Source organism: Pyrgilauda ruficollis, unplaced genomic scaffold, assembly GCF_017590135.1.
Source record: "Pyrgilauda ruficollis isolate IOZ18807 unplaced genomic scaffold, ASM1759013v1 scaffold8, whole genome shotgun sequence".
In the NCBI taxonomy this organism is placed as follows: domain Eukaryota; kingdom Metazoa; phylum Chordata; class Aves; order Passeriformes; family Passeridae; genus Pyrgilauda; species Pyrgilauda ruficollis.
Window position 1 is genome coordinate 1,998,190 of NW_024529932.1, and position 13,110 is coordinate 2,011,299.

Here is a 13,110-nt window from a genome sequence, read left to right on the forward strand (position 1 = left end):
GCTCCTAAGAATACAGTGAGCTGAACCTTCTGTTTCCTTTCCATTTGAAAGTGCAGATTAATAAATTAATTAATACCTGCTTCCACACACAGTTGCAATGGCTTTGAAACACCCAGAGGCAAGCTGGTATGATCCTGTGTAACATCGATCTATAGCCCAGTTGAAGAGATTGATTTGATCAGGATTCAGTTCTAGCAACAGGACTACAACTTCACAGCCAAGCTGGTGAACCTGAGCAAACATCAAAACATGATTGGTGGGGTGAGATATGTTCATTCTCTAAAATTCTCAGAGTGACACAGACAAAACAGGGTGAAAATGGAAAATTCAAGTACGTGAGAAGAAATCAGAACATTTGTAATTAATTTATTTTAGGAATATCAGAGTTGGAATGTGACTCAGGTTTCAATACTCATCACTTGAAAAACTGGTATGTACAAAGACTACATGAATTAAATAAATTTTCCAAAATTGGGCACAACCAAAAAAACCACAGAATTTTGGGAAAATCTAAGATACTTGATAAGTGCTCTTGGGCAACTTCCTTTTATATCAATTAACTGACTTGTTAACTATTTCCTAATTCATGTGAATTTCACAGAGCGACAAACTTTCACGTTTATCCTTCTTTTGACTAACACAGAGGCAAGGCAGACAAAGAAAAATACCTTTTACAGGACAGAAAACTTGTATGTTTAATCCAAGTACATCAAGCAATCTAACAACTTTCCCTACAGACTGTGAATCCCTTAATCCTGGTACCACCACTGCTACAAACACATCACAACCAAGGCTTGGACTTCTTGTTCTTTCAGTACAGGGTAGCGCTGGCACACCAGACACCAATGCCTATTAATATTCTGCCACCAAGTATAGGCGACTGCTTGTAGAGACTGCAAATCACTTGCATGTATCTTTATAGCTCTGCTCCTACCAATATTCCAAAATCCCATGTAATTTCTGAAGGATTTTCTCTGCAGCTATTCATTCTTTCTTTAAATTGTTCAAACTTTTTTTTTTTTCCTAATCAATTACCATTGCCACAGCTTCTATCCTCTAGCTGCATCACATGCATTTATTTACATTCTGCTATTTACCTTCCCTTAGCAGAGTTATGTGTGCTGGTATGAGAGTTTTAGGGAGGACCGCAGGACAAAGTGCAAGATACCAAGAGGGAAAGATTATTGTCTCATTCTCTCCACTTGATATAAATCACCAGTCTACTCTTCCTCAATCAAAGAGGCAGTCCAATAAGCTACACACACAGAACTATGACTATCTACAAAGTAGATACTTCAAGGTACAAAGTTGAAGCCCATCTTGACAGAAATGGAAAATGGCAAGAATAATCCATTACCCGTTCTTTAAGAAGAAAGAAAACACTTTACAAACTCTTTACTCACTCAGTACAGTGAGTAACTCCCCATCAGTGTGGCATTTTGGTCAGTACTTACACGTAAGTCTTGACAAGCCAGAATGTTATCAAGCCATTTGTAAAGATATCCATCGGGGGAAAGACCAACGTTATCAAACACAGGTCCACAGCAGAGCACAGCTGACATGGCCTGGAAACACATGGAACTTCAGTCACACAAAAAGTAACACAATTAACCTTTCAGAATGATTTCAGTCCATGCTTAACAGGACTGCCACTTGCTTTCTGTTTGGAGGGAGCTATGGTGAAAATGGTAACAGCTGGCTGACTGGTAGAATTCAATAATTATTTTGCTACAGATTTTACTGGATTCCAGATCATCCTCAAAGCATTTTGGGGGGAGTACTATCTTCAAGATAAATTGTGTCATTTTACCCAGTTTTCACAAATCAAGCTACAAAAACAAAATACACTCAGATGTTTCAATAGTACATTACTGCAAAAATTAAAACTGTCTTACAGCAAGTGGTGCAGCTTATATAAGTACATAAGCTATTACTCTCCTAGCTTACTCATGCAGGGGAGTTGCAACTAGTTTTGCCACAGAAGTACATTATTACTGAGCATGTCTCCAGGCAAGTGTGGGAGGCATTCCTGAGTTGTACATTGGTACAGACTCAGTATCCTGAGGTACTGCATCTCCACTACACCTAATTTCAGAGCCTAAGAGCTCCTTGCTGAATCTGCTAACCCATTAATGAACAGCTAAACAAAACTTCAAAATGCACTACGGTTTTTAAAATAATTAGCCTTGAAAAGTGTCAAGAAAGAAAAAGAAATTAAACTTCAGTGCTATATTCTACAATACCACTGTATATTTACTTATGAGCATACAAATTTGCATCAAGTATGCCAATTCAAATTTTTTTGAAGTAAAAGGAAATAGACCCCACAACAACTTGTATTTTCACTGAAAAATTGCTGTTACTGGTTGCTATAGTGAAAATTTAGTACCTTTAATGCGCAATACTGGTATCTTGTAATCTGGTGATTTCTGTCACTGTAACGGTCCAGTGGTGTGAACATAATACTGAAAGGTCCTGCCCACTGACTGAATAAGATGAACAGGTGATGCCTCAAGCTCTGCTGAGGGAAGAGAAATCTCCTGTGGTGAACTAAGTGAACAGAAACAGAAGTAGTTGTGATTTGTTAATATTAAATACACCTTCATGTGGCACAATGATAACATGATTTTCAAATTTCTACAAAAAGGGAGGGGTTTTTATATGCTCAGCATGCTCCAAAGTATCTGAGCTCCTTTAAAAATTCTAACCAAGTAAGATACATCTTATCTCTAAGAACCTTCAGTTCTGAATTAATGTGCAGTTACACAGACATGTACATCTGACTATAGAAAAGCATTTAAGAATCTAGTTATAAAATCAGGGTTTTTCACTGCCTCCTGCATTCCTTTCACAGCAAATATTTACTTGGTTTTTCCAATTCTTTAAATTTGAGCCTAAACAATACATGTGCCTTACTCTAATACAGTAATAGGTAGGGACAATAAATAAAAGAAACTTGATGGCTCTTTGTTTATGACAAATATATTCATCTGTTCAAATATATATATTTTGAACAGATGAATTACCTGAGCAAATGAAAAAAAAGCCTCAGACCTCACCTTCCAGTAATTACGTTCAGGCCTTTAAAGCAGAGGCTTTTTTTTTTTGTTTTTTGCTAATGTAATTATATTTCTGAAGTGATATTGCAATATATAAAAAGCATGAAATCAACTGGATAAATCTTTGTGATACAATTGGACTCAGGTAACATGGGATACTGTCTCAAGACCTCGGGCAAGGTTTTCACTGCATTTAATATTGCACATTGCCTGCATGTACTTGTATTTTTCAAGGCCTGTCTGAGTTTATGAAGAGTCTGGCAATAAAGTCAGATGGGAGAAAATAAGAAGAAGAAATCTGGAGTCCCTGGAGGTCACAGACAATTCTCTGCTAGGCTTTTAAAGAGATGATTCTTAGACATGACTATTACAAGCTTCATCAAGCTTTATTGGTCTATTTATTTCAATCTTAGTAGACTTCTGAACACTTTCTTTTTCTACATTCCACTTTACATTCATTATATGAAAATTCACAAGCATTGAAAAAAGTACAGACAAAAAAAAGAAAAAAAAACCTTTTCCAATACTTATATTAAATGCATAATTTAGCTCCATACCTGGAACACACTGAATCAAGTTGGCAATCATTGCACTGAAATGTGCTCTCATATCCTTAAGGATCTCAACTTCTTTATCATTTTCAGCCTCCAAAAGCATGCGAGTCAGATCAACGTACTCTAAGAACAAGGCTCCAAGGGCTAGTGTATCTCTTTCTAAGGCTCCATTTGTGCTAGCATAAAGGAAAGTTGCACATTAATATAGAATAAGAGTTGTTATGCCACAGTTTTCTGAAAAAATGCATGCAAATTTCTGCATATATGATAGACCACACAATTCTTCAAAGAACATACTGACATAATCTCAGTGTGGCAAACACTGAAAATTGTTTCACGTACAAAATCAATATTTATGAAGAATGATAGTCTTACCTGTCACTTATAACACCAGCATCAGCAAGGAGTTCAAAAATTCGCAGTAGCTGCAGTCTTAGTAGATCTCGTCGTTCTCGACGTTTCTTGTTCTTAGAATTTAAAATAACAACCATGTTTATATGCATAGTGCACACATTAAAAACTAGTAACTTCAGAAATGCCAGTATCACAGTGAGATTTAAGAATTCCAGTTCAAGAATATTCTTCACAAAGGAACTCAAGTACTTTTAGATATTGTGCTACATAATTCTGCTTACACATCAACAAGGAACTGAATATGACAATTTTTTGTCTTTGTAAGTATTCTTGAAAAAAATATTAACAACTGCCTTAGTAATTATTGAAAATGTGAAAATGAAATAATGAAATATGGGATAAAAATAACTAATGTTCAGGGTTCCTGTAGCAAAATCCCATGTTATCTTCAGACAACAGGGATATTCATGTTAGTTGAATGTCATCTCGTTTGGGTGCTGGAGACACTTACAGTATATAGAACGTATGTCCACATCTAAGGAAGGTATCTCAGTGATTAGCCATTCCTGAACTTGGCAGTGCTGCAGCACACCATCACTCACATTCAAGTGAGCTCCCAGCAGACACCACTCCAATCCAGTGCTGGGTGTGCTGACTGCAGGGGTTTTGCCCACAGTAATGTATCCCTCCCACAGAACAGGACTGCATGGCTGCTAACTGGCTCATGGTATCTCTCAGTCTTCTAGAAAGCTGTCCTTTCTGTCTTCTATCTTTCCTGGAAAGACGTGAATGCAACAAGGCCCATCCTTTGCTGAAAGGCTAAATTCACTAAAGGCTACATTGACTAAATTTACTATCGCCCCTACGCAAGAAATACATGAGAAGGTAAAAAAGCTGCTGTTGCACTCAACGAAACAAGAAAAACTCTGAGAAAATGCAGATTTTACTCTTCAAAAGTGAGCAATACTGAGATCAAAGGCTTATCACTTCTAGGACTCTGGCTCTGTCCATGGCCAGCCGTAGATGTGTGGGAGAAGAAAATGATACTTTATCTGGTATTCTGACCCAGAACTGGCAGAACTGCAGCATCCCAGCCAAAGGTTTTATTCCAATAATTATGCCATTTGACTTGCTATATTCAGAGCCCCGTTTTTCTCCTGCTACACCTTTAAGGCTCCAGGAAGCACATGTAGAGAAAAAAGCAGTTTTATTGCAACACAGTATTTACCAGACACAGCTGCCTCCTGCAGCAGTGTCAGAGGTGACCTGGCAAGCTCCGTGCCAGCACCCACAGGGCGGATCTTGTGTAATGTCCATTTTGGTTTATCCCTGCAGCTCTTGGCCATGCTGGGAATTCTCCTCCTAGTCACAGCATATGTTCAAGGACATTGTTTCTGGTGTGTTGGATACCTGCCTGCTGACATGGAGGCCTGCCATGCTCCCCACAGCCACACAGCCCATACAGTCACTCACGGGTTTCCAGGTGGCACTGCTTTGCAGGAAGGTGTCCCATTTATTCATATCAGGAAAAATAAAGGAATTAACATCACAATCTCTTGTTTTCGTATTCCTCTACTGACAATTCCATGTGCTAAATCTGCTCTTGCTGCATGCAGCAAACTTCTAAATTCTTCCACTTCCTTCCCTGAGAGTACACTGGATATGTATGTCTCCAGAGAAGGCTTTTCAAGTCTAAGTTGTCTTAAATGGCACAGAGATGAAATGCAGAGGCAAGTGGCTGCACTTAGGTGTATCAATCCACTTCTGCCCAGTATCAAAACCAGTGACCTTCAAATCAGTGACTTCATAGGGATGGAAGCCACGGAGCAGAACTGAGGTGTGAAGCAATGCAGAATGGAAATGATTGTGGATGTTTACCAGACACAGAATTACTAAGAATTGTCCATAAGACATCTCAGATTTCTATCTTAGAGCCAGATGGAATGGTCCAAAACTGAGTGAAGGAGGAAAAACTGAGCAGAACTTCAGTCCAGTACTGAAGCTCTCCCTATGGCTTTTCTGTTTAGCTGCACAGACACATCCTGCGATGAAACTGCTTACTGAGGCTACAGATTTTACCACCAGAGGTTTTATAGAACACAGAATTCTCTCCTGTGTGGGTTGGAAGATCTGTTGGGAACCCTTCCAGCACGACTTTCTCTTGCAACTAAAGAGAGTACTATAATGAAGGTGAAAACTCTGATGAATTTCAGTTAACTGAACATATTTGGAATGAATCCTGTGCCATGTGATCCAGGATGACCCTGCCTGAGCAGAGAGGTTGGACCACTTCGCTCCTTTCCAGCCATTCCGTGATTCTGTGATTCCATGAAGTTGAAATAGGTGACCCTGCCTGCCCTGAAAATAAAAGCACATCTAGACACTGCTACAAAATGTGCTTGTAGCCCAGCTGCGTTAAAGCTTTTTTTTTTCAGATACTTAAAGTGAATTTTCAATATATGCAAGTTCTGTGTCAGGAGGTTGCATATTGGATGGGAAATCTTTCCTCAGAATAGAATTCTATATTGTACATTTCAGATCACTGATAGAATTTAAATTAAACTAGGTTTTAATGAAATTATTTTAAATTATGCAATTAATAAAATTCTTGTTGCAAACAGAATTAGTTTGCTAGTTAGTACAAAAGAATATATTTGTATTTCAAACAGACAGAATTACAATTTTAAAAATAATTTTTCATAAAAACTATTTTTCATTTAAAAAAAAACTAGTACATTTGATTTTTGCAACTAACCTCTGGTCTTCTTTCTAGGGCTTCTTTCATTAGTGGGTGGAGTTCTTCTACTAATTCCCTAAATTAAAAAAACATGAATACTTATAAACAAAATCTAATGTCCTTTGAAAAGTATAAATATTTTATCCAACATATAAAAACGAAGCTCTAAAGTGCAAATAAAAATTTTAAATATGTATTTAAGTTACAACAAAAATAAAGCACTTGTATTATAGGCAAATAACTGAGAATATGATAAGTGGAGAAGTACCTGAAAACAAGGGAATTTGTTCTTCCAAATCCTAATACAAGTGATTCTGTTATTTCTATGCTTTCAAGTCTCATCAAAGGAACTAGCTGCTTTAGTAAGACTCCAACAGATGGAGTTCCAATAGCCTAAAATATATTAAAATATTGTTGAATTTGTCAGGATATCAATATTAAGTAAACACAGTCAATACATATTTTAAAAACATGCTGGAATGATTTTATTATTATGGATATCAATCCACCAGTCTAACTGGATGTCTGCTACCTGACAATCATCTCAATAATACCTAACAAGGAAATACATCTGGGAAATCTCTTTGGTTTAATACAGATTATTGCAATTAACTTTATTTGTTGCTTCATTAAAATATTCCAGAAATTGCATTTGTGGAGCTACTGCTCCTCTCAGGTTGCTACTACTTGGAAGTGTATTTTATATATTATTGCTTCTGACAGGCATATATCCAACAGGAATACAATTTGCATTCAGAAATCTGCTTTATTTCCTAATGTTTTAAATTTATGAATTGGAGTGCTTTACAAAGAAAGAAAGCGGATGACAAACTAAAGCTAACTTCAAAACACATGTTCAGACCTTCTATATTTTGAATGCACATCTCCCAGAATGCAAAAAAAAAAAAAGCAATATATTGAAAATAACATGGCTTTTGTCAAATATTTATCAACACATAATATAATAAAGATTTTTTAATTGTTAATTATGTGTGTTATGTAGTTTGCTTATATCAAAACATTCCCTAACTGAAATACTTTCATCAGGATAGGATTTTGCATGCAGATACACCTTAACATTCTCCTAAAGGAATAGTTTCCTTGTAACAGGTTGCATCACCTTATTATCGTAGTTCATGGTTCCATCAGGAGTGGTCGCCATGATCTCTGGCGTTGAAGCACGCAGGTGTCCTGGGCTCATAATACTGGGCTTTGCTACTCCAAAACACAGAATAAGGTAGTTTCTCCACAAAGTGACGTAGTTGTCCCCACTGCTTGCTGTACTTGTTTTCTTTGCATTAACAGGAATACTAGAATTTAAAAATCAATTATAATTCTTAAAAAGATCTTCCAGTCTTGATTATAAGTACTAAAGTCTTACAGTATTTTAAAATATTTTAAGAAGGAATAAATCATGCTATGTATCTACCAGCTGCAGTTCAACATGACATGATACACAGGAAAAATCAACGAAGGTAGAAAACAGGAGTTTTCCACCTTACAGGTTACAATTATGAAACTCAAACCTGTGTGGCACCAATTTCTATGTGGCACCTTGCAGGATGTGGACTGATACTTAAACATGAGACCAAGAAAAGTTTATATTAAAATCACACAGCCCATGCAAAAGAAAGTGAAATGCAGATTGCCACTTACTTTGGATCCACAAGAGGCATTATCAGCTGTAGCCTTGTGAAGGCGTATGGCCAAGCATAGCTGAGTGCTGTAGGACAGTGCTTTGGGAGATTCTCCTGCCTAAGAAAACTGAAAAGGCAGAGAACCCATGGGTCTTTAACGGACTGTGCAAAAATCCAGACATGGGAAGGACTTTTCACATCGTAATGGCTATTTACTAGGACAGCATTCCACTCCACCAGCCACTGCAAATCCACACTGTGTGTTAACGGGATTGTTGTCTATGGAGAGAAAAGATAAATTAACACTCCTTGCTGTGCTAGTCAGAAACCAGGCACAAAGGCAAACACATTTGCTTTGCTTCATTATTAATGAACAGAATGAAAGCACAAAATTCAAACCTTGGCCTCTAAAAACTGCAACACCCAAACCCAGGTGCTGCTATTTCAGACAAATTTCCTAATTCCTGTATTATGAAGTCAGAATGTCTCTTTCTTGCTCAGTTTCTGTTTCCAGATGCACAGGGGCCCAACCTCCCCACCACTTAAATGTCCCCTTCTGTGCTGGTTTTGGCTGGGGTAGAGTTTATTTTCTTCACAGTGACTGGTATGGGGCTGTGTTTTGATTTGTGCTGAACACAGGGTTGATAATACAGAGATGTTTTTGTTATTGCTGAGCAGGACATGCACAGAGCCAAGGCCTTTTCTGCTTCTTGTACTGCTTCTTGTACTTGTACACTGGTGAGGATGATGGGGATCTTGGGAGGCTGGGAGGAGACACAGCCAGGACAGGTGACCCCACCTGACCAAAGGGAGATTCCAGACCATGTGACATCATGCTCAGTGTATAAAGTGGGGAAGAAGAAGGAAGAGTGAAGTTTGGAATAAAGACATTTGCTTTCCCAAGTTAGCGCTATATGTGATGGGGCCCTGCTCTCCTGGAGATGGCTGAACACCTGCCTGCTCGTGGGAACTGGTGAATTAATTCCTTGTTTTGCTTTGATTGTGTGCATGGCTTTTGCTTTCCCAGTTAAACTGTCTGTATCTCAACCCACGAGTTCTCCAGCTTTTACCCTTCTGATTCTCTCCCTGATCCCACTGGGAGAAAGTGAGTGAGCATTGAGGCTTGACTACTGGCTGGGGTTACTTTCTTAAGCACACAACATGTGGCTCAAATCCACAGGCCTGGAAAAGGCACTCAATGTGGACAGGACCATTTGTTGCTTTAATCAGGCTGAAAAGTGCCCCAAACTGATTGTTCCTGCCCTCTGGAAATGGGTCTTTCACTAATCATCTAGAACAGCATGCAAAATCAGTTGTCTTATGTATCAGTTCTTCTACTGACACTTTTTTATTTAAAATGCTCAATCTCTGCTTCCTCTGATGCATGTCAGGCAAATCAGATCCCTGAGAGAGCGAAAGGAGAGATTCACCCCTGCTATGAATTACTCTGGAGCTTATGCTCAGGTGTGCAGGCAGGGCCACTTTCTGAGGACACAAGAGAGCTAAAGCTGATTCCCTTCTCAAACAGATGACAGCGGTGAGTGCCTCCAGCATTAGGTGGTGCTAGCGATAAAACTTTCTCAACTGTTCTTTTTTCTGTATGCAGTATCTTCCATATCCGTAGTGCAATTACTATCATGGAACAGATTGTCTGGGACATAGTGGAGCCTTGGAGCTCTTGGGTAGATGACTGGAGCCATAAAGCTGTATGATTTCTTTGATTTTTAGCAGTATTATTTTTAGCATTTCATGTCTAATATTTGTTATGCAAACACAAGCAGTAACAGTAAAGTAGTACTTACTGAATCTGAAACAGCCACATGAATAAAGCTTTCAAGAATGGAAGAACTCAACTGATCCATGACATCAATCATAGGTCTGTCATCATCCTGAATAACACAGAGAATACAAGTTTATTGCTCTCCTGACCAAATTATGTTTCTTGGATATGCAACATCTAGAAATTATGACACGAATCTGAAGTAGCTAAAAATATTCATTGTTAACGATGGGTACATTTTGTCTTTTTCAAATTAATCTCAGAGCTAAGTCCAAGCTGTGGTTTGAAATGAAGTTAATTTGTGGCTATAGCTCACTGCTTAGCGAACAAAAGCACATATCAGAAAATCCCAAATGACTTTGGATAGCTAGTATCAAAAGACTGAAAAGTTAGCTTACTGTTTATTGAAGCATTCCTTTGCCATGAAAACACATATTTGTGTTCTTAGGCATTTAGATGGCTCACTGAGCTGTGACCGCCAGTACACAACATGTCTCTCCATATTTCTGTATCCATAAAAAAAGACTTAGAGGTCTTTACTACAGAAGGAAAATGTATGTGAATGATTTTAAAGGTGTCTTATGCTGTGGGTTTTTCACCCACAATGATATGCTACAGGAATGGGTTTCTTTTCCAATATAAATTTATAGCCTTGACAATACAAAAATGACCCATGCAGTAGAAAAGGTTTTAAAGCGTATTTTACATTCACATCATTCCAAGAGAAAATAGAAGTTCCTGTACATTTCCCTTCAAATTCTTATACAGGGCATTTGCCATTCATGTTACATTGTTGAGTCCATAGGAAGGTTTGCAGTGTTAAGGCAAACAGAAATAGCAAGCTGAGATCAAATGCTTTTTTATAAAGTGCATACCTGCTACACTGCAGCAATTACATTAAAAGCAACTGTAATAGCAGTTTTGAGCTTTATCTTCGGGAAATTTTAACTCAAAGTTCCAGAAGAGAAAAATCCTACCTCTGCCTGGCCAAGGGCCAAGAATAAAGAACGGATTTCTCGGAGGATTAGAACAGCCAGTTTCCGCGTCGCAACCTGGAAACTACACAGCAGAACCAGCGCGAATCCTTCGACAGCGTGCAGGACGTTGGAATAGGGGCTCCTTTCAGACTGCATCCTGTGGCTGGATCCATTTGGTATCAGCTGTAGAACAGTGAAAAAGGGGGAAAATGGAGAGGTGGTGTTTGCAAGCCAGGTCTCCAAGAAATGTTTTATTAACTAGGACATATAAAGAATCAAAATGCAGAGGCCATGTAGATGCCGGACTGGGAAATTTGACATATTATCTCAAACAATCAAATTTTGTTGCTTTTTTGTTCCACAAAAGCAATGTATGAGCAGAGTCCTTTGAAAAAATCTTTTCCTCTAATTTTCAATAAATCTACCCACCTTTTTCTACCCTCCACTAAAAAATGAATGAATGAGTCAGTCAGACAGTGAACACCACACTTTTTCTACTCCAGATAGCATGTCCTCAAGTCCTTCTTTGGTCTTGTAGAGCCATCACCTTAGGTAGGTGGCCTCTAGAACCCAATCCCACCACTGAAGTGTAACAATATGTAATGAAAAGTATGTGAGGACTCTCTTTTCTACATTTGTATGTACTCCTCTTATTACCTATTCATTAATGGTCCTCTATGATATAAAATACACATCTTGTTTGCCCAAAGGAAAACATACTCAGTGTGATTAGTTTAGGAGATAAGAAGCCTAAAAATAATTTCTCATAATGAAAATATCTGTGGGACAGTGCAGATGGGAGAAGCAGGAGAAAAGCTGTTCAGTTCCCAGAAATGTTTGTAACACATGGAGACAGCAGGCTACGGTAACAATCAGGTTCTTTAATGTTTCTGAATCAACCAAGGGAAAAGAAGATCCACTTCACTCTTCACAGCATTCCCACTAGCATTATCAATCTGTTTCAGCCCTGGGAAAATGTCCTTCTGCCACATCTACATACGCATATTTCCCTTTATATGCTTTTGTTGATGTGCATATTTTAGTTTGACATGCATTCTCTTATGTTGCTCAACAACAACATCTGCTGAATTACACAAGGACATGGCTGTCCTCAAAAGACACGTGAACTAATTACCTAAAAATAATTTTGCATAGTGAATTCTTCTCAGGTGAGTAAATACAAAACACACAAACCACAGCTGTATCAAGGAACATAATTTTTGCCTTCAATTAGTAAAAATGTTAGAACACAGATCTCTTGATTCCATACCTCTGCAGATCTGGTTTTGGCCTGCTCAGAAGCTTTTCCTGGAGTGTGTATTACAAGCTTCCATTGCGTAAGCAATTGTAGCAGCAACTTCAGTGAAGTATCAAGAAGGGTATGATGCATATCATTCACTTCACGTAGCAGAAAATTAGTGAAACCAAAGAGTACATCCTCCCGCCAGTCAACAAAGTCAACAAGTAGGCCCTGGAGAGAATTCTGTGCAATGTGTCGAAGTTCATCATCCATATGGATGGACAGCCTGTAAGTAAAAGTAAATGTCAGATAACAAAAGATATGAGGAATGTTTATCACCACATGAAAGTGGTGGAAAATTCCCACTGACAATGGTGGATGATGCTATCATGGTTTCATTACTGCTGACCACAATAAACATCCTTGACCTGTTTTCTATATTGTAATTCTTGCTACAGCTGAAGATATTCATGGATCAAAAAGAAGTGTGCTGCCCTCCTAAAACAGAGTATCTCTAACGTACATAATTTGGCAACTTTTCTCAAACTAAGTATATTTTTTATTTACTCATAACTCAGTAACTTCCGTGTAGGTATGATAATAAAAGGCTTACAAATAAATACATAATTTCATAATTCATGTATTTACTTTTTAACATTAAATATAAAAATAAAAGAATCAAGTCAGCTAACAGTTAAAACAAATCTTTAGCCAAGATGCAAATCACAATTAATGAAAGCAAATCTTCAAAAGAATTAAAATGAGGCATTTG

The 13,110-nt window shown here is 38.0% G+C and overlaps 1 protein-coding gene across 4 annotated transcripts in view; it reads right to left on the reverse strand.

Moving 5' to 3' along the window:
* The window catches only part of FRY (FRY microtubule binding protein), a 158,689-nt gene that overhangs the window by 67,836 nt on the left and 77,743 nt on the right, over positions 1–13,110 (reverse strand). For all 4 annotated transcript variants that reach the window (XM_041487219.1, XM_041487222.1, XM_041487221.1 and 1 more), the window contains exons 18-29: positions 12,369–12,624; positions 11,099–11,281; positions 10,144–10,230; positions 8,361–8,620; positions 7,825–8,014; positions 6,973–7,097; positions 6,723–6,780; positions 3,989–4,080; positions 3,617–3,789; positions 2,390–2,550; positions 1,455–1,565; positions 77–231 (exon numbers count right to left, since the gene is read on the reverse strand). In XM_041487219.1, coding sequence (XP_041343153.1) covers positions 77–231; positions 1,455–1,565; positions 2,390–2,550; positions 3,617–3,789; positions 3,989–4,080; positions 6,723–6,780; positions 6,973–7,097; positions 7,825–8,014; positions 8,361–8,620; positions 10,144–10,230; positions 11,099–11,281; positions 12,369–12,624 — 1,851 coding nt within the window. The remainder of the gene's footprint in view (positions 1–76; positions 232–1,454; positions 1,566–2,389; positions 2,551–3,616; positions 3,790–3,988; positions 4,081–6,722; positions 6,781–6,972; positions 7,098–7,824; positions 8,015–8,360; positions 8,621–10,143; positions 10,231–11,098; positions 11,282–12,368; positions 12,625–13,110) is intronic.